This window comes from Lagenorhynchus albirostris, chromosome 16 (assembly GCF_949774975.1).
Source record: "Lagenorhynchus albirostris chromosome 16, mLagAlb1.1, whole genome shotgun sequence".
NCBI classification, from domain to species: Eukaryota; Metazoa; Chordata; class Mammalia; order Artiodactyla; family Delphinidae; genus Lagenorhynchus; species Lagenorhynchus albirostris.
Window position 1 is genome coordinate 68,914,846 of NC_083110.1, and position 23,026 is coordinate 68,937,871.

Below are 23,026 nucleotides of genomic sequence, written 5' to 3' on the forward strand. Positions count from 1 at the left end.
TGACACGTAAAATTATTATCAGGTGTTAATATTAGATTGAAATTGCTGATATTCAAACATTTTGACCTACACAAGTAGTAGTTTTATTTGATTCAACATCATACCTTCATAGGGATAGTTTATCAGATTGCCTTGTTATTTTGTTTTAATTAATTTATTTATTTTTGGCTGCAATGGGTCTTCGTTGCTGCACGCAGGCTTTCTCTAGTTGTGGTGAGTGGGGGCTACTCTTGGTTGTGGTGCACAGGCTTCTCATTTCGGTGGCTTCTCTTGTTGTGGAGCACAAGCTCTAGGTGCCTGGACTTCAGTAGTTGTGGCTCGCAGGCTCTAGCGTGCAGGCTCAGTAGTTGTGGTGCACGGGCTTAGTTGCTCCGTGGCATGTGGGGTCTTCCCGGACCAGGGCTCGAACCTGTGTCCCCTGCATTGGCAGGTGGATTCTTAACTACTGTGCCACCAGAGAAGTCCCCATCAAGCACTATTTTCTATGATTCTGTCATCTATAGAAAGTTGCACAGATGAGCAACAGTTGGAGAAGCCTTTGTAAAGAGTAAGCTCTCCCAGGCACACATACCTATAGCAAGCACCAGAGAAGTGCCCCAGCGATACAACCATGGGGGAGCCAGTGACAGATTTGGAATAAAACCTGAAAGTCTTATCAATTTTTGATTCCCATTAATTAACAATCTTTGGAGGCACATGGGTAGTTGAGGACAGCATGGAAGCTAGTCTAGAAAGCTGAAGTTTTACATAGCAGTAGGTAGTCTTATTTTTTCTTTGCTTCAGTTCCATACAAATAAAATGGAGATAAAAACATTTGAGGCCACATGAGATAAGCTACACTGGGAATATACATATTTTACGTGTCCAGCACTCTACTTTTTTGGGAACTGGCGCTATTCCCCTCTATCTACGTGGTTTCTGCTGGAGCTGCCATGTTTATTCATTCCTTTATTCAACTACTATTTATTGAGTGCTATATCTGACACTATTCCAGGTCCTGGAGATATAGCAGCGACTAAAGCATACAAAAGTTCCTCACAGAGCTTACATTCTGATGGAGGAAATAAGACATTAAGCAAAATAAGTAAATATTTGGTATGTCAGATGAAACACGCTATGGAGAAAAATCAAGCAGGAAAATAATCAAGGAAAGTGCTGTGGTTGAGGAATGAAATTAGTGAAGTGCTATGTTCATTAGGTGGCCAGGAGTGGCTTCATCCAGGATATTTTTGGAATTGGATCAAAACAGGATGGTCTAAACCAAGAATGTGGAGTAAGGAGTAAGTAGAAAAAAAGCCTGTTAGAAGCAAAAGAGAAGAATGAAAAAGACACAAGAGAGTAGCATGAAAGGAGAATGTGGGGAGAGAGGGAGAAAAAGAGAGAACTTCCCAGGTTCTGCATAATATTCCAGTACACTTCTGATAAACCCTTTTTAAAAAGAATCCTTCTGATAAATTCTAAGCTGATATGAATCAGTTTCGGTCACTCCCAACCAAAGAATCCTAACTCACACATATATTAAGATAACTTATAAATGCAAGGCTTGCCCAATGTGGGAGATGTTGGTTACCTCAGAAAATTAGAACTTGATGCTTCTGATGCCAATAATATAGATTTGATAGCAGAGTTGAATTAATTTTGCTGTTCACTAGCATCCAGGAAATAAAATGTACAAGAAATACTTATTTCTTTGTTTTCTATTAATCAGATGAGCTCTGATTCTGCAATGGGCTTGTGGAGAATTCAAATGAAAGCGTTATTTTTTCACCCCTAGTTATGCCCTCCCTCCACTCCCCCCATCGGAGTCACAGCAGAATTAGGGAAGCTTACTGATGTCTGGACAACTGGGAAAAGGCTCTCTAATTTCCAAGTCATCACTGTTCAAGCCTGCTTTAAACTTTCTCTGCCAAGAGGAGAGCACAGAAATCTTACCGAGGCTAATGGACGCTTTGCTCCCTAGGGTGTAGCCATCCCCTCTGAAGCCGAGCCACCTTCCTGGAGAAGGGAAAATCCTGAAGCAGGCTCAGGTATTCACTAATCATGGGACCTGTCAATCTTTCAGTTTCTCTCTCCTGATTCTCAAAACAATTCTCTTCTCTTCTGGCCTCCAAGGCATCCTGTGCATAATGTTTTCAGTTAGCTTAGGTTTTTATAATAGACCTCAAGAGTAAGTAAACTGCTTCTAGGAATTTCAGCTTTCCACCCTACAAAAACTCTCCCTCCCTTTCTCACTCCTCCACAGATGCTGGGTTTTTTGTTTTCTTTCTTTTTGTGGTATATTATACATCACATAAAATTTTAACCATTTTAAAGTGTACAGTTATGTTGCATTAAGTACATTTACGTTGTTGTGCACCCCATAGATTTCATAAGAGTCCGGTGATCTGACTGAGGCAGAGAAGGGTGGAAATATAGGAAGAAATAATTATTGTATTTAAAACGTTTTTTCGTTTTTCTTGAACGCATGGGGCAAGTTCAAATGGGATCCCATAATTGGTGATTGTGAGTAGCTAAGAGGCATCATTAGGATAATAGATATAAATGTGAAAAAGGATGATGAGGAGAAAGGGTGGCTGTAAGGAAATTTGTAGGAACAATAAAGACAAACTTTATCTGTCTCACAACCCTTGTAATACCATTTAATATATCTGATGCAGAAGTGAGATGAAGAATTTTTCTCCACTTTGCCTTGTGCCAGGATCAGAACAGTGTTCCTGAATTTTGTTGGGCAGTGAATAACTTCCAGAGAGGTCTCAAATCTAAAGTAAAGTTTAATTTTATGAACTGCAATAATGCCTAAGCAATGTGTTACTAAAGGATGCAATCCACAGAAGAGTTAGTATTAAATATCTTAGAATCCTTAAGAATTACATGTGAGTTGTGGGGTTTGGGGGGGTGGAAAGGAGTGCATGAAGGGCATCAAAATAAGCCTACGTGATTTAGCACTGGCTTGGCCTAGAGGTTTCTTTCAGGCATTTGAAGAACTCGTATCCGTTTATCTGTTCCCAAATATTTAAGTGCCTGCTATGTGTGAGGCACTGGAATACAGCAGTGAACAAGGTAAACACGTTCTTTGCTCTGAGATTACATTCAGGTGTATTTTAATTCTGAACCATGAAACCAAGAGCACAATAAATTGAATAAAGCAGTGAACCACGGGAGCCGTGGTTCTTCATAAGCTGCAGCGGAAGTCAGCATCTTAAGTTTTCTATTCTTGGTTGCTGAGTTCTGCTTAATTCTTGAAGGGGGCGGGGGGAGAGATGTGAAGAGATTTCTCGCCGAAAATATACACAGACTTGGTGTTTGGGTTCGGCAACCCCAAATTACACCTGCGGCACCGAACGAACCCCACCTAAGAAGCAGGCAGTATTATACGGGAAAAACTACTCCGTCAGAGCCCTCGGAAGACTCAGCGACTCTCGGCCAGCACGGGAAAGCCATGGACTACAATCCCCACAAGCCCTTGCGATCTCACCCCGCCCGGGCAGCTTCGAAGCAAGGGGAAAGACTGGGGGTTGTTGGGTGCACTCCTTTTGCGTCATTAGCGTGCGACTCCACGAAACAAAACAGGTCTGGGCTGCAAAAGTATGGCAGCTGCTGAGGCGGCGGTGGTATCGTCGTCATCCTTGAGCCCAGATACAACCCCAGTCCCCGAAAGTGCAGGAATGGCTGCAGCCACGGCCGCCACATCCTCAGCGATGGCTGCAGCCGCGGCGGTTGCGGCCAGGACCGGATCCGAAGCCAGGGTCTCCAAGCCCGCGTTGGCTACTAAGCTGCTGTCCCTGAGCGGCGTGTTCGCCGTGCACAAGCCCAAAGGGCCCACTTCAGCCGAGCTGCTGAATCGGCTGAAGGAGAAGCTGCTGGCAGGTACTGCAGCCGGGTGGGGACCAGGCCGAGGCGAGGCGGTCGCCGTGAGAGCGGAAGCCGCACAGAGCACACTGGGCTTTTCGCGCTCTCGTGGCTCAAGAGATAAGAGGAAGGGAAAGGGAGAACGGCCACAGTGTAAGCTCTGGACAGAAATCTGGGGCATCTCCGGCTTGGACTTGTCCTCACGTGAACTCCTGTAGCCTAGTTGGCAGTTGTCGTTCTCAAGGGAAAAAAAACGAAAAGCAAAACCCACACATCCACATAATAAACCTCTGCTCTTGGGCCTGCAGACGAGTTTTCTACAATCTGATCCCTCAGAAGCCTTTTGTTTGGCTCACGTAGATAAACTCTACCCAACGGAATCACTGGCTTTCTACACCCCAAAGTTGCATTCCTAAAAATATGTTGGAAATGCGGATGTTAACCAAGACTCAACACAGTGGTTTTCATATAGTGGGCAAGAGTCCCTTGTACAAATGCAGATTCCTAATCCTTGCCCCCCTCAGAGACTGTGATTCTGAGGATATGGGGGTATTTTTAGGAAACTGCATTTTTAAACTGTTGCTCCGGGTGATTCTGGTGTAAGTAGTTAATGGACCACATTTTGACGAGCACTAAATATAGTGCTAAATATATTTGTTTGTTTGTTTCCTCATATACACTGGGAGAATATTAGAAAAGCCTGAAGGATCTCTCAGTTCATCAGTCCAGTAGATCTTTTCAGACAATGGAATCAAGGAACCTTGGATTTTTTTGGATCTTGCAATAAGCCAGACCTGTGCTAACCTATGGAGAGGTGAGGGTGAAAGACACTGTGTCTTGCTAAGCTCATAGCAGTAATTTCTGCAAACTTTGGTGATAAAACTATTTAACTGGGTTTTCAAGGCCCTCCAGAGTTTGGCCCTGGCTTATTTTTCCATGAAATCAGTACAGGAAGTTTCTTATTTGTTTAGTGTCCCCTGGCAAATGTTACCACCTCCCCCGCCCTTTTTACTGCAAAAGCAAATATTCTGGTAGGAATTTGTTAATTAAAACTGACACAATACAGATTCAAATGTTTATTGGTAAAGGTACATTCCTGAAGATGTTTAATACCTATGTTATATCTGCTTATTCTTTTGTTATACTTTCATTATACTTTGTTACCTGTAAGGATGGGTCATATACGGGATGCTGAAGGAAGGAATTACATCAAGGACAAGCTTTGTGGTGTCATCATGGAGTTGTTTCCTTCATAGAATTGCTTTCATTTGGCCTGATTTGTTAGCTAAGCTAAGGCTTTTTTGATCCTCAAGGTAATGATTATCATTCTTTCTTTCAGACAAGTTTCTGATAGGATTAAAGCCGTATCCTGGCCTTCTGGTTAATCTGCCTATCAAGAACTGAAATTCCTCTTGAAACTTAGTTAAAATTGATTGTTTCAAGGCTATTGCTGGACCATCTTCTGGAAGCCACTCACTCAGAAGTAGACATTCTCATTACTCTCCATTTCTGTATTGCTTGTGATTGGCCTATTCTATATTTATGTTAGCCAGACCAGGGCTTCCCAAATGCCATTCTAACTGGCTGGCAGAATTGTCTGGGAAGGTTCTCTTAAAGTTACAGATTCCAGGGCAAGACAAGACATTCTAATGCCAGCCAGGTGTGACAACCGCTGATTTAGGCCACAGTCAGTTGTCATGCTCTCTACTAACATTCCTTGCCTTTCCTTACATTGATTCATGTCGTACTAAAATCTCTGCTCTTCCGTCTTTTTGAATCCTTCAAGGACTAAAACATATCAGAACTTTATAGCTAGAAAAGGTCTTAATAAATATTCATCCATGAATGGTACCAATGGGGTGAACCAAATTCCAATATAGTAGAGACGGTGTGTCTTCAGACTTGAAAGAAGTAAATTTGGACACAAAGGGAAGACAGTAAATTTTAGGGCCTCCACACTCCAAGGACCATCAAGTTAAAAATACAAAGAGCTCCCCAAAATATTTCTATGAATACAGGACGAGATCCATAATGGGTTGCAAGTGAAAGTGAAGGGTTTGAAGCCTAGGCCTCGCCTCACAGATTTATGTTAAAGCATATGGTCATGTCCTTCCAAGCAGGGTGATGTTGTAATCACAGAGTGACAATAGGACTGTGTTCCAGACTGAGTTCTGACTGAGTAAGACGGTAATTACAACCCAACTTATCCTTTGGGCCATTTAACCTGGCTTCTTCACTGTTACTCTGCCTTCCCTCCTTTCCTGTCTCTGTCTTCTCTTTTCATTTTCTTTTACTCTATTTTCCATCTTCTCTGTGTCAGTGCTAATAAGGAAGGTTTGATGGGTTTGGAGGGGTACAGATCAATAGAGCTCTTCCTGCTGTTCTCTCCTTTCCCATTTGAAGCCTAGTAGCCAATATTCTCTCATTACAATGTTATATGCCATGATGATGAGGATGATGATGATAACAGCATATTGTTATAGTGCTTTGAGTTTCCAAAGCACATTCAGATCGCATTATTTCATTTTATTTTTTACAATAGGAATATGAGATAGGCCAGGTTGGCTTTTTTTTTTCTTTCTTTTTTAATATCTAAATGCTTTGGAGTATTAGTGGCAACTTAAACTGTTACCCTCTTCCCACATAACCTTTTGTTGAGATTAGCTTCTTTAAGGAATTGAGAGTTTTGATTAGGAGAGGAGGACAGACCTACAGATAGTTTGGGTACTTAGTGTTCTCAGAAGTAACCCTGTATGAGATGTACTCCCAACATTTAGGTAGCTGGAGAGACCAGCAAAGAGCACCAGGGAACAAAAGAGATTTTAGAAATGAAATTGAGGACTTTGAAAACTAGCTGCCTATGTAAAAACCAACTTCTTCTCATCATTCTCTGTCTCCCAGCCCACTGCTACCGGGAATTTACTAGATCTCTGTGGGTTCGTGTGGATATTGACCCACTTTAAAAAAAAATTTTTTTTCCCTTGGAAAATGAATTCTAGTTTCTAGACAACTAATTTGGGAATACTATTTCTTTGTAATTTAGGGAGCGTCTGTACATTTTAAAGTCTGTTCTTTGTTAGTAATATCGTCCTAATCTTAACATATTAGGTTTGTACAGTACTTTTTATTTGTCTTGAGTACTCCATCCACACTGCCTCATCCCGTATTTATGGAGATTCTGCTTCGTTTGTCTCAGTACTTACCTTTTTTTCATCCCAATTACTCTTACAGAAGCTGGAATGCCTTCTCCAGAATGGACCAAGAGGAAAAAGCAGACTTTGAAAATTGGGCATGGAGGGACTCTAGACAGTGCAGCCCGAGGAGTCCTGGGTAAGAAATACGAATGGAAGTTTGATGTAACTGCCACTTACATCAGAAAGAAATATTGATTAAGAACAGATAAAATTAACTAAGGCCATGCCATTTTCAGTCTACTTTGGAATATTTCAGATCTACTGGATTTATAGTGCCATCTTCTCAAGAAGCCCTTGTATCATTTGGCACAAGGTATCGAAGGCTGTTAGAAATAGCCACTTTTATGTCTGGATGGACTTTGAGAAAGGGTTTGTATCTGTGCAGAAAAGAGTTAACACAGCAGGCCTGAAATCACTGTCTTTAGAAAGGCCTGCTTGCATCTGGGGACTTGGATTTGGTTGTGTTCCCACCCTTCCCCATCCAATAAGGATGGGTTTACTGTGCCTTGACTGTTTGTGTGAACAGTGTGGTTTATGCTAAACGCCTGCTTTCTATCTTGGAATCTGGGAATTTATCCCACCATGCAGGCAGAGGGTGTCTGGGTGACCATTCCTCTCATCCCCTCCAATAAAAACTTTGGGTGCTGAGTTTCTAATGGGCTCCCTTGAGCAGGAACATTGTACACATGTTATTCCTTGTTGGATTGTTGGAGGAAGGAATGTGCTCAAGTGTCCCCCCTTATAAGAGGGAGAGAGAATAAGGAACCTGAGCATGGATTTTCTCCAGTGTCTTTACCCTTAGGATACAGCTGTGTAACCTTAGGATGTCACGGTAGGTAAATCTTAGCCATGGATGAATCTTCCAGGGTGGGATAGTCTTGGGGACTCCTGTTCTGCCTATATCGAATCTAACTCTGACATTAGCTCTCTTGAGAAGGCGAACCTTATAGTTCTTCAGAGGAAGTCACTCTGTCTTGGGGACATTAGTTGAATGTCTTATTGCATGTGGAGGAAAGTTGATAGAATTGATTGAGGGGAGAGGAGTGATTTATCCTTTTTTCTTCCATCCTTTTTTTTTTTTTTTTTTTTTGCATCTAGTAGAGGTTCTGAAGTCTATCTTTATAGACTGCTAAAGTGTGTATCCACAGGACAGGGTATGTTCTTAGAAACTTTTTTGTAACTGTATCCACAGTCACAGAAATACATATGTTGGGATTCTCCCTATCTCCCCCTTCCCCACATACTAGAAAAAAACTTTGATGGAACAATACTTACCTTTTTACATGCCCTGGTGTTTTATATTTTATTGTATTCCATTTTTTTAAAATGTTGATCATAATCCAGTAAATTGATTTCATGCTGCCCTAATGGATTGTGACTCATGCTTTAAAAAATCCTGTGCTACATGATCCAATCCATTTTATTAGAGCTAAAATTAGATACAAATAAAAACAAACCTGATCTAAGCTAGCCAAAGGAAATGAATGCTTACTTAGAAGAAAAGGATAAAATTGGTGAATAAAATTGTATTTTTCAAGAAAATTAGAAGCAGTTTATGATTTTGCATTTTCTGAAATTACAGATTTTATTTGATGCATGTTGACAAAAACATCTTTACCTGAGGTTAAAATAGAAAAAAAACACATGGAAATTCATTTTCCTGAATTAGAGAACTTGAATAGGCAAATAGGCAAATTCTGATACCTTAATTACTGTTTCTTACCATAACTAATAATAATCATTATTGAGCACTTATTGTATGTGAGGTCCGTCCCATGGTTAGTGGCAAGGTCAGGAGCTGAACCTGGACCTGCTCAGTTTTAAAGTCTCTGTCCTAACCTGGGATGGCAAATACCTGGCACTCCTGCCTTTGTTCCCTGCTCTCCATGTCCATAGCAGAAATTACCAATCAATCACAGCATTCTTTGCCATTGGTTCTAGAAGTGGCTTCAGGATTCTTATCAGTTCAGCTCTTCGAGAGTTGAAGCCTATTTGTTGTTATAACCTACTGTTTTCTAAGGCACAGCACCATAAATCCAAGAAGAAAGAGGATAAAATGTGCTGCTGTGATAGGCAGAATAATGGCCCCCTGAAGATGTCCGTGTCCTAATCTCCAGAACCTATGAGTATGTTAGGTTATGTGACGAGGGGGCATTAAAGTTGCACGTGGAATTAATGTTGTTCATTAGTTGACTTTAAGAGATATCCTGAAATATCCTGGTGGATCCAGCGTAATCAGAAGGGTCTTTAAAAGTGGAAGAGGAGGCAGAAGACTGTCAAAAAAGATGTGGCAATGGAAGCAGAGTTTGTAGTGATGAGATTGCTGGCCTTGATGAGGAAGGGGGCCATGAACCAAGGAAGATGAACAGCTTCTAGAAGCTGGAAAAGGCAAGAAAACTCCTCTAAGAAGGCTCCAGAGAAAGATTCTCCCCTAGGGCCTCCAGAAAAGAATGCGGTTGTGCTGACACCTTGATTTTTACCATAGTAAAACCCACCTCAGACTCCTGACCCCTAGAACTGTAGGATAATAAGTTTGTTTTGTTTTAAACCACTATGTTGGTAATTTATTACAGCAGCAATAGGAAACTAATATACCCATCTATTATAAATCGCTTAAAATGGAAATTGAGTTTTTATACACCATTTTATTTGTTTTTTGTTTTTTTGTGGTACGCGGGCCTCTCACTGTTGTGGCCTCTCCCGTTGCGGAGCACAGGCTCCGGATGCGCAGGCTCAGCGGCCATGGCTCATGGGCCCAGCCGCTCCGCGGCATGTGGGATCTTCCCGGACTGGGGCATGAACCCGTGTCCTCTGCATCGGCAGGCGGACTCTCAACCACTGCGCCACTAGGGAAGCCCTATACACCATTTTAGAAGTTATTTTTTAACTTTAGAGGTTAGAAAATTACAGTGAAAAAAATTTAGAAAATACAAAAAAAGTTGAAAATAAAATTTATACATTTTCTACCTTCCAGCAATAATCACTGTTAACATTTTTGTTATATTTCTTCCTAGCTTTTTGTCTATGCAGAATTTTTAAGTTGAGCTGTTTTACTGTATGTATGTACATTGTATCCTTTTTTTACTTAACATCATAACATAGCATTTTTTCATGTTAATTAAAAATATTTGTAAACATGATTTTTTCTTTTTTTAGACTTTACTGAGGAATAATTGACCAATATAATTGTGTATGTTTAAAGAGTTGAAATCATATCAAGTATCTTCTCCAACCACAATGGTATGAAACTAGAAATCAATTACAGGAGGAAAACGATATTAAATAACACACTTCTGAATAATCAGTGGGTCAAGGAAGAAATCAAAAGGGAAATCAAAAAATATCTTGTGACAAATGAAATGCAAATACAACATATTAAAATTTATGGGATGCGGCAAAAGCAGTTCTAAGAGGGAAATAAACATTATTTTTAATGGTAATATAATGTGATGTCATATTGATTTAACCATTTCCTTATTTGAGGTCATTGGAGGTTATTACCAGTTTTGTTAGTAGGACTGATTTTGTAAGGATCATCTTTATGAATAAAACTTCCTCTTTGTTTTGGATTATTAAGATAGATTCCTGGAAGTGGAAAGATACTGGTCTTTTCAAGTGATTGCAAGGGTCTTGGAGAGTTAGATAAATGGCAGTAGAAACTTCCAACTGCAAAATGCTTTGGAATTACATGTGTAATAGACTTACCGGCCCTAAAGTGACTCTCATCATAAATAAGTTCAATGATTTGAGAATAGAGTATTAGGACATTTGTATAGGTTTGGAGACAGTGGCTTTATTTTTTTATAGAGAAACATCTGAGCACAGAAAACTTGGGAGATAGAGTAGTAATTGTGAGACAGTACTTGGAAAATCCTGGTTTTCGTTCATTCTTCTAATTCTTCACACTTTTTCAAACTGTTGTGCTTATGCTTTTCCTCTCAGATAAACTGCTCATCTCTGTCTTCTTTAGTTGTAGAAATCCTACTAACCTTTCCTGATTTGGTTAAAATGCTGTCTCCTACATGTGAATCCTGCCCACTTGCTTTTTTATATTGCCAATGTAAAACTTCACTGTATTCTTTGTTTTTGTTAACTCACTGAGGGCTAAAACAAGGTCTTATTTATTTCTGTACCTATACAACAAAATTTTGAATGGTTGAATGGGAAAAAGCTGAATAAAAATTCTGTCCCATAAACTGTCCCTTGAATGAAAAGCTGCTGGTTGGCTAGGTCTCAACTCCAGTTAATTTTTCTATATACCACTTCTGTATTAGTCTTCCTAAAATTCTGCTTTCACTAATCACCTAACTTCAATGGACCTTGGTCTTCTTGGGTATAAAATGAGAGCGTTAAGCTGGGTAACTCTAAGATGCCTTGTTGTTTCATTCTGGATCACTGAACTAGCAGAGAAATCATCATCAGTCCAGCATTTATACCATGATAGAATCAAACACATCAGCCTGCTCTTAAGACGCCCTGCACTCTGGTTGAGAAACCCACTGTGCTCATCCTTGTATCTGAGAATTTGTCAGTTTGTTCCTTCTTTAGAACATGCTTCTCTCTTGTCTGCATCTTCATATCCTGTACATCCTTTAATCCCTAACTCACACTAAATGTTTGAATGAAGCATTCTCTGGCCTCTGTAGCCATTTAGAGTGCTCCCTCCTTTGACCTCCTACAGCAGTTATTCTCTCTATGTTCATTTTGACACAATCATATACCGTTGTATTGTTATTTAGAGTTATTCACTCATTAATTCAGGCAACAGGTTTTTGAGAACTTGCAGTTTCCCTTATCTGTATTGTATTTTCCCCATGAGATTATAAGCTCTTTCAAAGTCAGGAAATGTGCTGTTCCATTAAAAGTGTCCTTCTTGGCATTGAGTGCATGGTAGCTCCTTGCAAAATATTGATTGGGGATTCTTGAATGGAATAAAATTGAATTGAATCTTTTATTATTGTACAAAGTTTTTGCCTCAGCAGCAGCTGCTGTTATTTGAAGGGTGCTATGCTCAACAGAGGATCCTGAAGGCAGACAGTTTCTATGTTGGTCCTTGAACCAATATGCCTGTCAGAGAAGCCGAGAGGGGTGGGGGTTTGGGATGGACTTGATGAAGGAGTTGGGATGCGAGCTGTGTTTCAAAGGATGGACTTTGAATACTTTACTAAGGAGTTGGTACTGTAGGCATTGGGACCCTATTGAGGATTGTTTGGGGGCTTTGTGCAGTATAGGTTTTCAGAAATGGTATGAATTGGGAGAGGAAGGGATAAGATGTAGAATAGCTAGGTTTACAGTATATAGGCTGCTTTAGGCTGGCGGCAGTGGGAAGAATGCCTAGATGAGTAAGGTGGCAGGGAGGATGAGAGGAAGGGGGTCTGCTGTTAGTCTGGTTTGAACTTTAACTCCACCATTTACTAGTTGTGAGATGCTGGGCAAAGTTCTTAGTCTCTCTATGCCTCAGTTTCCTCACCTATCAAATAGGGATAATTGTATTATCTTTCAGGGTTGTTATAAGGATTAAATGAGCTAATGAATGGAAAACATCTAGAGTAGAATTTGATTCATAGTAAACTCAGTGAATCTGCTATAAATATTCATGATAATTCTTTTAGCTTGCCAATTGTTTCTCCTTGTTGCTTATAATTCTGAATTGTGGTGGTTATATTGTGTTCTTTTACAAAATTGTATCCATTAATGAGAAATACTTCAATTCTTACAAAAATTTGCGTGCTATTAGGTGAAGAAATGATTATGTCCTCTCATCCTCGGCTGGTGAAATGTGTTGTCATAAGGATAATGTTTGAAATTGAGGAGACGTGAGCCATTGTACTTTGTGTACGGCCTACACGAACATACACTCTCCAGGCTCTCATTTTACCCTGTATTCTTTTTTGTGTTGGGTTGATTTGTTGTTTCTGTTTTCTTGATTGTATGCTACTGGGCACTAATCATCTTTAAATGGTTCATTAGTTATGATGATGGCTTTTGCTTTGTTTAATAATGAACTCTGTCAAATATTTTATCATACCAAGATTAATTGTACCATGTATTTTCACTGATGCCCATATAAAATTCCAGTGAGTCCTTTGAGGTTTTTCCAAAACTTTTTGTTATCTGATTGTCTGGACTGAGGTTTCTAGTATGTTTCACACTTCGGAAAAGGAAAAAAAGTCTCCCACCTGCACTTCAGAATTTCTTACTTTGCAGGACAAGTGCAACCGATTGGAGTAATAGGAGCCCTCACATTATGCTAAATAAATGGTTTTCCAACTTTACATTACATATGCCAAGAAATTATGACCAATGTATGTCATAAAACATTTTTAAAACCTAGGTTTACAATAGAGTGTCATGATATTTCTTTCTTTGATTTGTAGTGGTTGGAATTGGAAGGGGAACAAAACTGTTGACCAGTATGTTGTCAGGGTCCAAGGTAAGAATACTGGAATGGTTCTGTTTTTCTTCAATGTTTTCTTAATGACCTATGTGTTGGATTTTATCAATTCAAAAATAAGCTGTATAAATTGCATGAATGTCAACACTGAGTATTAAACACAATGTCTATAATCATGATATCTGAGATTCAAAATATTGAGACTATAAATTAGTGATTTAAAAACAAATTTGACTCATAGAAGCAAAACTTTTGTGATGCCCATAATTTAAACATACATGTATTTAGGTTCTTTCGGGTTTTTTTGTTTTGTATAATCGTATTTCTTAAGTGAAAGGGAACTTACAGATCATAAATTCTACCAGAAGATTTTTTTTTTTTTTTTTTTGTGGTGCGCAGTCCTCTCACTGCCGTGGCCTCTCCCGTTGTGGAGCACAGGCTCCGGATGCGCAGGCTCAGTGGCCATGGCTCACGGGCCCAGCCACTCCGCGGCATGTGGGATCCTCCCGGACCGGGGCACGAACCCGTGTCCGCTGCATCGGCAGGCGGACTCTCAACCACTGTGCCACCAGGGAAGCCCGACCAGAAGATTTTTTTAAACCTTGGGATTTTTGTAGAAGCAATACCATTTTGTAAACCATGCAATTTCCAACAAAAGATATGCTTTTTTCAATGGTTATAAAATGTTTACTAAATAAAAGAATGGGGCCTCTTTAAGATGATGCTACATCATTCCTTGACTAAATCCGAAAGCATCTTTCGAGGTATTTGCTAGGAGAGGGAGGAGGGGTTAGGAAGAGGCAGGAGAGGCTCTAAACCTGTTGAGTGAGAACCCTCATCGAAATAGCAGGGGAGCCCTAAGACAAGTCTAGATGTCAGTGACCTCTCTGGGCCTCTCAGTTTTTCCTTAGGAAAAATGGTTTTGATTCTCTCAAGGGTCTCTTCTAGCATTAAAAGAGATAATAATATCTGTATTCTAATTAGCAACTAGGTGCTGGTTATGATAGTTGGGGTCAGGGGCCAGTGAAAATGCCTGTGGAAGGAAGATTAATATGCCACTAGTTAGGGAAGAATTTCAGCAATTTCCTGGACTAAACTTTTTATTTGTTTTAAAACCCTTGCTCCAAGCAGGATATAAATAGTTTGGATAAAGTGGTTTTGTCTAAATTGTAAAAAAAAAAAAAGTGGTCAAAGACCATTTAAAAAACTTCCCATTTCATTGCAGACTGATTGATGACTTTTATAAAATACAGTTAAACTGTTATGGCAATGTCAAATTGCTAAAGAAGTTTCTAAGCACCTTCATTTTCTGAACTTATCTCATGGTGGATACCGGCCCTTGGGCCATACTCTGAGTGCCAGGGGTCTAAGTAAGCTTTTCTTAAAATAAAAAGCCCTGGAGAGCCTGTTGCCTTTGACATCCCATTTTAGTTATTAACTGGCATAAAAACCTGTGTCTTTCAGTTGGGAAGGATCTTAATACCTTAGATAAATGGAAAAATTTCCATGTAGCTTGCTCTGCAGTCTTCAAAATATTGGTGTTGAAAAATCACAGAGTATAAAAATATGTTAGAGTGGAGGAGTTTGACAGTTTTACAGTAAATTTGAACATTGTACTGACCCATGGAGTTTAGAATCTGTTTCTGTTACAGGATTTGCCAGTTGCTTGATATATGTTTCTTAATTATAAAATATAAACAATGGTTACCTTGATACAGGATTATGGATGCTTTTATTTTCCTTTTTCACATTATTTGGTGTTCTCCAAAATCTTTACAATGAAAAGTCACTTTTATATTAATAGCAAAAAGATATATTTACATTAAGGAATGTGTTTGTTTTCTTTTTCCTCCCAAGATAAAATACTTGAAGTTCACTGGAATATTCATTATCCAGCCCTCCCCTCCAAAACCACAAGTACATGTAACACACTATATGTTGTTGAAAGGTTTTACATGTAAATTCCAGGCCTATTTCCAGAAATATGATGACTGGAAATATAAATACATCATTGGCTCTGGCTTAAGTTTATTTATCACAATCCATTTTGGTATTCAGCTAGGAAAGCTGAATGTCATACAGTGAAATCACCGATCCTCAGATGACTGTAAAGTAAATAGAAAATCCCAGGTGCATCTTATTATAGAGACCTAGTTCTTGGGTGTTTCATGTTTCAAAAATAAGCGTTATTGGGCTTCCCTGGTGGCGCAGTGGTAGAGAGTTCGCCTGCTGATGCAGGGGACACGGGTTTGTGCCCTGCCCCGGGAAGATCCCACATGCCGCGGAGCGGCTGGGCCCGTGAGCCATGGCCGCTGAGCCTGCGTGTCCGGAGCCTGTGCTCCGCAATGGGAGAGGCCACAACAGTGAGAGGCCCGCGTACCGCAAAGTAAGTGAAAAATAAGCGTTATTATCTTGTTAGCTATTTGTGTTTCTTATACTTTTAATTTTAGATTATGTACTTGTTGAAAAATTAAATCTTTTAAATTTTACCTTTAAGTATGTTGGACATTACACTTTTATCAAAAGTAGTTAAAAGCTGTTAATGAATTTTTTTTTTATTTATTTATTTTTGGCTGTGTTGGGTCTTCGTTGCTGCGCTTGGGCTTTCTCTCGTTGCGGTGAGCGGGCGCTGCTCTTCGTTCCAGTGTGTGGGCTTCTCACTGCGGTGGCTTCTCTTGTTGCGGAGCACGGGCTCTAGGCGCGCGGGCTTCAGTAGTTACAGCACGTGGGCTCAGTAGTTGTGGCTTACGAACTCTAGAGTACAGGCTCAGTAGTTGTGGCACACGGGCTGAGTTGCTCTGCATGTGGGATCTTCCCGGACCAGGGATTGAACCCGTGCCCCCTGCATTGGCTGGTGGATTCCCAACCACTGTGCCACTAGGGAAGCCCTGTTAATGAATTTTAAAAAATAGATTTTGTTTTTAGCACTGGCTGTAATCTTGGAGATCTTATGCAGTGACTTACAAAAATTTTTTGAGGAAGACCCATAATAAGAATTTCATTTTACACATGACTCTATATATGCATTCATGTATAAGAACCAAAAATTTTATCAAACAACTTTAACCCTATGTACAGTGTACTCTTGATATCTTTCTTTCATTTAAAAAATTGTCTGCAGCCTTCTAATGGGGCACAGACCTGCTGTTTGACCTCATATTTACTTTTTCCACTTTTACAGATGAATTTTTTTTTTTTTTTTTTTTTTTTTTTGCGGTACGCGGGCCTCTCACTGTTGTGGCCTCTCTCGTTGCGGAGCACAGGCTCCGGACACGCAGGCTCAGCGGCCATGGCTCACGGGCCCAGCCGCTCCGCGGCATGTGGGATCTTCCCGGAGCGGGGCACGAACCTGTGTCCGCTGCATCGGCAGGTGGACTCTCAACCACTGCGCCACCAGGGAAGCCCTACAGATGAATTTTTATTTGCATCACAGTGCTACTAGAAACATTAGCCTTTTAGTATGTGTAGAGTGGGGTTACCTCAAGAGTAGAAATACTTAGTTCTAGGATGGCAGATACTCGCTGTTCATGTTATAGCCATATCGTAATACACCGTTGCCTCACCATCCAGTCCTAAGGAGAGACATTGTTGGTTGAATGTGGCCTAACACTCTTTTCTGCTGAACCAAGAAATATCCTTAGAATCCTGTTCAATGTAATAAATACCAGTTCATACAACACTATCAATTAATGGGTGGAGTGCTGACCTTTACCTAAAATCTTTAGGCCATGAGATTAATTTGCCTCCCTTTTGTGAAGACCACAGATTATTTAGACCACCCCACTCCTTTCATGCATTCCTTCCCAATCAGATTGGAGTAAGATTTAAGAAAAGAGCCCTTCCTTGTCTTCGTCATTAGCTTTCTCTTTTGTCATATGGTAAGCCTTGCTCTGCCAATGATCAACTTTCTCTTGAGTCATTTTTTTCTCACTGCATTCTCCTTTGGGATTATGAGTGTAATGTGTGCATAAAGCATATAGGTTTTCTGTACAGTGCCTGTTAAACAAAAGTTGCTCAATAAATACTGTTATTACTATTCTCAAGTGTTTCACTATCCCCAAATCTCTCTCTCCTGAGTTTCAGGCCTCTTGGGTCCCTCTGGCTACATGTTCCATAGACATTAATTTTATTCAAGCAATTTCTGTTGGAAATCTTGAATACAGTTAATTTCGTTGCTTTTATTTCTATCTGTGATTTTTGGTGGCCTAGGCAAAAATATGACATTCATTAGAAAGAGAAAGCATGCCAGTTTTTTAATGAAGAGACTTTACCCTGGGCATTATAGTCAGAAAGAAATTTCTTACAGTAAGGAATATTGAGTGACAGATAGTAGATCTCAAAATAGTTTACAACAGGTGAAGAAGTGGATCTGCATGAAATATAACTTTGGTAAAAGGATTCTAAGGGGGTTAGGCTAATACATCCCTTTGACCTAACTTGATCTAATTAGGAATATAGATTACCTAGAAGAAGGCAATAGATGCATAGTCCCTTTACTCTCTTCCCTAAATTATACTTTCTTTGAACCAGTCATTCAGCAGAATCTGGATGGCAGATGTACTTTGAAGTAACAGACTTTGATGAGGTTTTGGAGTATTATCTTTATTAGCTTTCTATATTGCTGATTAAAAGTTGGTTACTTACATGTGCTTTTGAAACCAGTGAGCGATGGAAGGGTTGATGTTCTATTAGGAAATCATTGATGCCATATAAAGACTCTTAACTAGCATTTTACAGGTATATAAGGTGTATATATATATATATATATATATATATATGTAGAGATAAACCATAATAGCACCTGTAGGCAAAGCCAACATTTCGTCAGAAAGCCGCTTTGTATCCCCCTCCAACCCTTGAACAAGTGTTATCATTGGGATATACAAACTTTTCCCCTGGGATATTTCAGAGGGCAGTAATTTCCCCCAGGTATACAGTAGCATTTTTAGGTTAACCAGTCAATGTCAATTCTGAAGTGTGACTTGAATAATGTTCCTCTGAAACTTGGCAACTCTCGGAGATTAGAGCATCTCTAATCTACTTTCTCCAGAGGTAGTCTAATTTGTACCTTTTCTTTACACTCTATTAATATTCATACATTTCATAAGTACTATATTGAAAATTTTGAAGGACTTACATTTATGAACTGTATAGAGCTATTGCTTTTTAATGAAGATATTCAAAACCACATGTTTTCGGTGTGGTAGCGTAATAAGCTTATCATTAATAAACGTAATTCTGCAAAGTTCTCCAGCTTAAATTGCTCAGCGTAACTACATATTCTTTTCAGTGGGAATTATATTCCTTGCATTTTTCTCACTACTTCATGTGAACCTCCAAATAAAATTTGAATTTGATCAAAAGAGAGGAATACAAAGAATATGTAGTATAAGTGTGGCCTGAGATGGGAAGCAGAACAATCCTCAGTTAACTCAGTGATCTACTTCTTCATTTGTGAATAATGAGCAGTTCTGAGAAGTGACTTTTATCCTTTCAGAGAGCTTAAGAAGTAGATTTTCTCTTTATTAAGAAACACATATGTACATTACTTATGCTATACTAGTTTTGCCTTATTTTCTACATATTTAGCTTTTGTTTAAATGCATAAACAAGTTACTAAGATTACTCTTGGTATTTCATGTAAGAAGTAATAAATTGATTAATTAAAAATTAATTTTACTTTTAAGTATGGTAAAATCATTGAATCTTGAGATGACTAGGTAGGGGATTATTGTACCATTCTCTCTACTCATAGGTGTATTTGAAAATTTTCCTTCAAAATCAAAACTGCCCAGTAGAAAACTGGTTTAAAAAATTTTTTTTTACAGTAACAGTATATTTATAAGCCATGATTATCAATAAAATCAGGCTTTTCCTTGTCATGTTGGCTGGTGTGGGAAGCTTGTGAATGTTCCTCAATCTGTACAATCTTCCCACATATCAGAAACTAACAAAGCGGGGCTTCCCTGGTGGCGCAGTGGTTAAGAACCCGCCTGCCAACGCAGGAGACACGGGTTCGAGCCCTGGTCCGGGAAGATCCCACATGTCGCGGAGCAACTAAGCCTGTGCACCACAACTGCTGATCCTGCGCTCTAGAGCCCACGAGCCACAACTACTGAGCCCGTGTGCCACCACTACTGAAGCCTGCCCGCCTAGAGCCCGTGCTCCCAACAAAAGAATCCACCACAATGAGAAGCCCACTCACTGCAACTAGAGAAAAAAGCACGTACGGAGACCCAATGCAGCCAAAAATAAATAGATAAATAAATAAACTAACAAAAAACTAACAAAGCAATTACAGTCTATTGATTTTTGCCTTTATTTTGTATCAGGTAGTATTAGTAAGGTTCTGTATAAACTTTAAGACATGCATAACAGTTCTTCTTTACCTTATGGCCTATTTCTCTCCCTCGTTTCTCTTCCTCTAGAGGTATATTGCCACTGGTGAACTGGGGAAAGCTACTGACACGCTAGATTCTACAGGGAAAGTAACAGAAGAAAAACCTTACGGTATGAAGTTCATCTTAGGTAGTCCTTGTTTTTAATATTTAGAGAAAGTTTCTCTGAATTCAGAATTTAAAATAAATCTCATATTCCCAGTGATTTTAATTGTCAGTACATTTCTTTGGGTTAAGAAAGTTGGAAAAACATATTTGCTTATTTGGTATGTCTGTTAATAAAGATTTATAATAATTACCTCTTTTCCTATAATCAGTTTTTCTTTAATGTGCAGAATTCTTCCAAATAACTCCCTTGCCAAAAATCATTTATAGCTTGGATTTAGGACATTCTTCCTAATGAATGTGAAACAAAGCAGAGAAACTCTCTTGCTAGATTTTACCTGCATCTTGCCATTGTTGTTGTTTTGGTTTTGTTTTTTATAATTATCTCTTAGCTGTTGAAATAAATGTACTAGGTTTAGTACTTTAAAATTGATCATATTTCTATGCTTTTGGAGTATGTAAGACAATATAAGTATAAGTATATAAGACAAAAGGAAAGCTGTTTCTCTAGCAGTAAAGCAGAACTCATTGGGGCCCACCTTAATTTTTCTACCATTCCTTCTTGCACTACTTTAAGAAAGGATAGATAAATGGTTTCCTAGCAATTCTCATAGTGCTTATGCTATTTATAATGCAGCAGTTGTGGTTTTTGTACCGTCAGTTCACCCACATTATTGTGTCATCAATTGTGAATTATTTGTAAGCTTCCTGGGTTTCTTTTCTGCCTGGGCTTAATGTTATCTTTTTTTAATGTACCTATAGGCAGTCTAGCATCTGCTTCCCTATGTTTTTGTGTTGAGTGGTCTTAATATATATTACATATTACCCTAGTAGTGAGACCAACCTTCTTGTTCATAATAGCTTCACTTGTCCTGTTAACATTTATATGTGGCTTAGTATCTTGCATGATTAATCAAGCACCAAAATGAAAAGAAAAATCACTGATTTATTTCGAATCTTTTAAAAAATAGATGTTGAATTAGCCTTGAAATTATTATTATTACGGAATAATAGCAGATGCTCACTTAATGGAAACCCAACTGCAGTCTTCAGCCAGAATGCTTTTAAGATTCAGGCGGCCTAGGAGGATGTCAGCGATTTCCAGAGTATCCTACAGTATATGTCAGTACACATATAATTAGAAGAATGGTGAGGATGTGAAATTGGTGAGACTTGGTTGGATGGGGTAATGACAGAGAGGAGGTTGTTAACCACGACCTAGGTTTCTGGGTTGTAAAACTGGTTACATGATGGTGCAGTTCGTTGAGTAGGTGATATTAAAAGAGGACCAGGGTGATGAAACTACTTAAACATACTCTTCCTTCCTGCCCTTAAGCATTTTGGAATTCTTACAAACTCTACTTTGTATTGTATCATTTATAACCTTATTTACTTACCTTAAAGAAAGCATATTAGTTTGTTAAAATCATCTCATTATAATCTTGAAAAGCAACTTTCTTTAGGCCCTGAAAGGAAGAGCTCCCTATAGTTTATTGAATAGTATTTGTAGGCCCAGAAAATGAGAGCTCAGAGAATTTTGCTGATTGACATGATTTTTCTGTATGATTTCTGTAAATCAGTAAATGTTTGTCATCTGTTTAAGCTGTACAGCAGGGTACCAGGGGGAAGATAAATATAAGACCTACCCTGTTTCCTTAAGGAACTTGTGTCATATAGAGAACTAGGACCTATGTTCTCAACCCTCTGTGAACTAATACTAAGACCTATAACTTATATTTTCTAATGGCTTCTTTATTATCCTGAAATAAAAGTCAGAGGTATTCTCCACTACCTACACGTTAAAAAAAAAACAATGTTAATACAGTAAGTGGACTATAAAGAAGAAATAAAGGTAATTTATAGTAAAATAGACATATCATTATGTAAATACACAGATATTACTACATGGAAAGTCTTCATGAAGTAGTCATATATATATTATATATAACAGATACTTATACATAAATCACTGTGAATGCCACAAGTCAAATGCGGACTGACAGGAATGTGGTATTGATGACTCAGTACTGGAAAGTTCAGTATACGTAAGACTGTACAAAAAATTCTGCGTTTAAATGGGAAATGGAGTTATGTTCTAGCCTAAGGTAATTATAAACAGACTTTCACCCACATGAACATCTGGCAGACCTCCAGAAGTCATGAAGGGCATAGGACAGTTCACTGTGCTGTACCACTGCACATTGCAGGAAATCCAGCATCCCTGGTCCTCGCCTATTAAGTGCTGCTGATGTCGCCACCCTACCCAATCATTATAACAATCAAAAGTACGGTTCTTAATTAACCTGTTGAGAACTGCTGACATCTGGTTAAAGTAAGGCAGTATGCAGTAAATGGCAAGTGAATGATCTTAGGTCATTTTATCCTATCTAGACAAATAATATTTTTAGCCATAGAAAATGAGTCTGTAGCTCAGTAGACGCAACGTTCAAACCATATTAATAGGGCCCTTTCTTTTATTCTCTATCCTGACACCTTCTGTTATTCCTAAACAGTGTTTTTCACCATTTATTAAAAATCAATCTTTGTGCTAATACCAAACTATCTTAATTGCTATAGTTTTAGAATGAGTCTTGTTATCTGAAAGAGCAAGTTTTCCTACCTTTTCTATTTATTTATTTATTTTTGGCTGCGTTGGGTCTTCATTGCTGCGTGCAGACTTCCTCTAGTTTGGTGAGCGGGGGCTGCTCTTGTTGCGGTGCGCGGGCTCCTCATTGCAGTGGCTTCTCTTATTGTGGATCACGGGCTCTAGGTGCTTGGGCTTCAGTAGTTGTGGGACACGGGCTCAGTAGCTGTGGCTCACGGGCTCTAGAGCGCAGGCTCAATAGTTGTGGCGCATGGGCTTAGTTGCTCTGCAGCATGTGGTATCTTCCCGGTCCAGGGCTCGAACCCGTGTCCCCTGCATTGGCAGGTGGATTCTTAACCACTGCGCCCCAGGGAGGCCCTGCTACCTTACTTTTATAGATTTTCTTTTATAGGTTTTTTTATAGCTTTCTTATCAAAGTAAAGAAATTGTTTTCTATTCCTAATTTGCCATTTGTTTGTTTTTTTAATCATGAGCAGTCATT

At 39.2% G+C, this 23,026-nt stretch overlaps 1 protein-coding gene across 1 annotated transcript in view; it reads left to right on the plus strand.

The window, feature by feature from the left end:
- Nucleotides 1-3,568: 3,568 nt before the first annotated feature.
- Nucleotides 3,569-23,026, plus strand: part of TRUB1 (TruB pseudouridine synthase family member 1) — a 30,306-nt gene continuing 10,848 nt past the window's right edge. Inside the window, exons 1-4 of the mRNA XM_060125552.1 lie at nucleotides 3,569-3,867; nucleotides 7,081-7,179; nucleotides 13,421-13,476; nucleotides 19,866-19,947. Of these exons, the coding sequence (XP_059981535.1) occupies nucleotides 3,588-3,867; nucleotides 7,081-7,179; nucleotides 13,421-13,476; nucleotides 19,866-19,947 (517 nt within the window). The 5' untranslated portion in view covers nucleotides 3,569-3,587. The remainder of the gene's footprint in view (nucleotides 3,868-7,080; nucleotides 7,180-13,420; nucleotides 13,477-19,865; nucleotides 19,948-23,026) is intronic.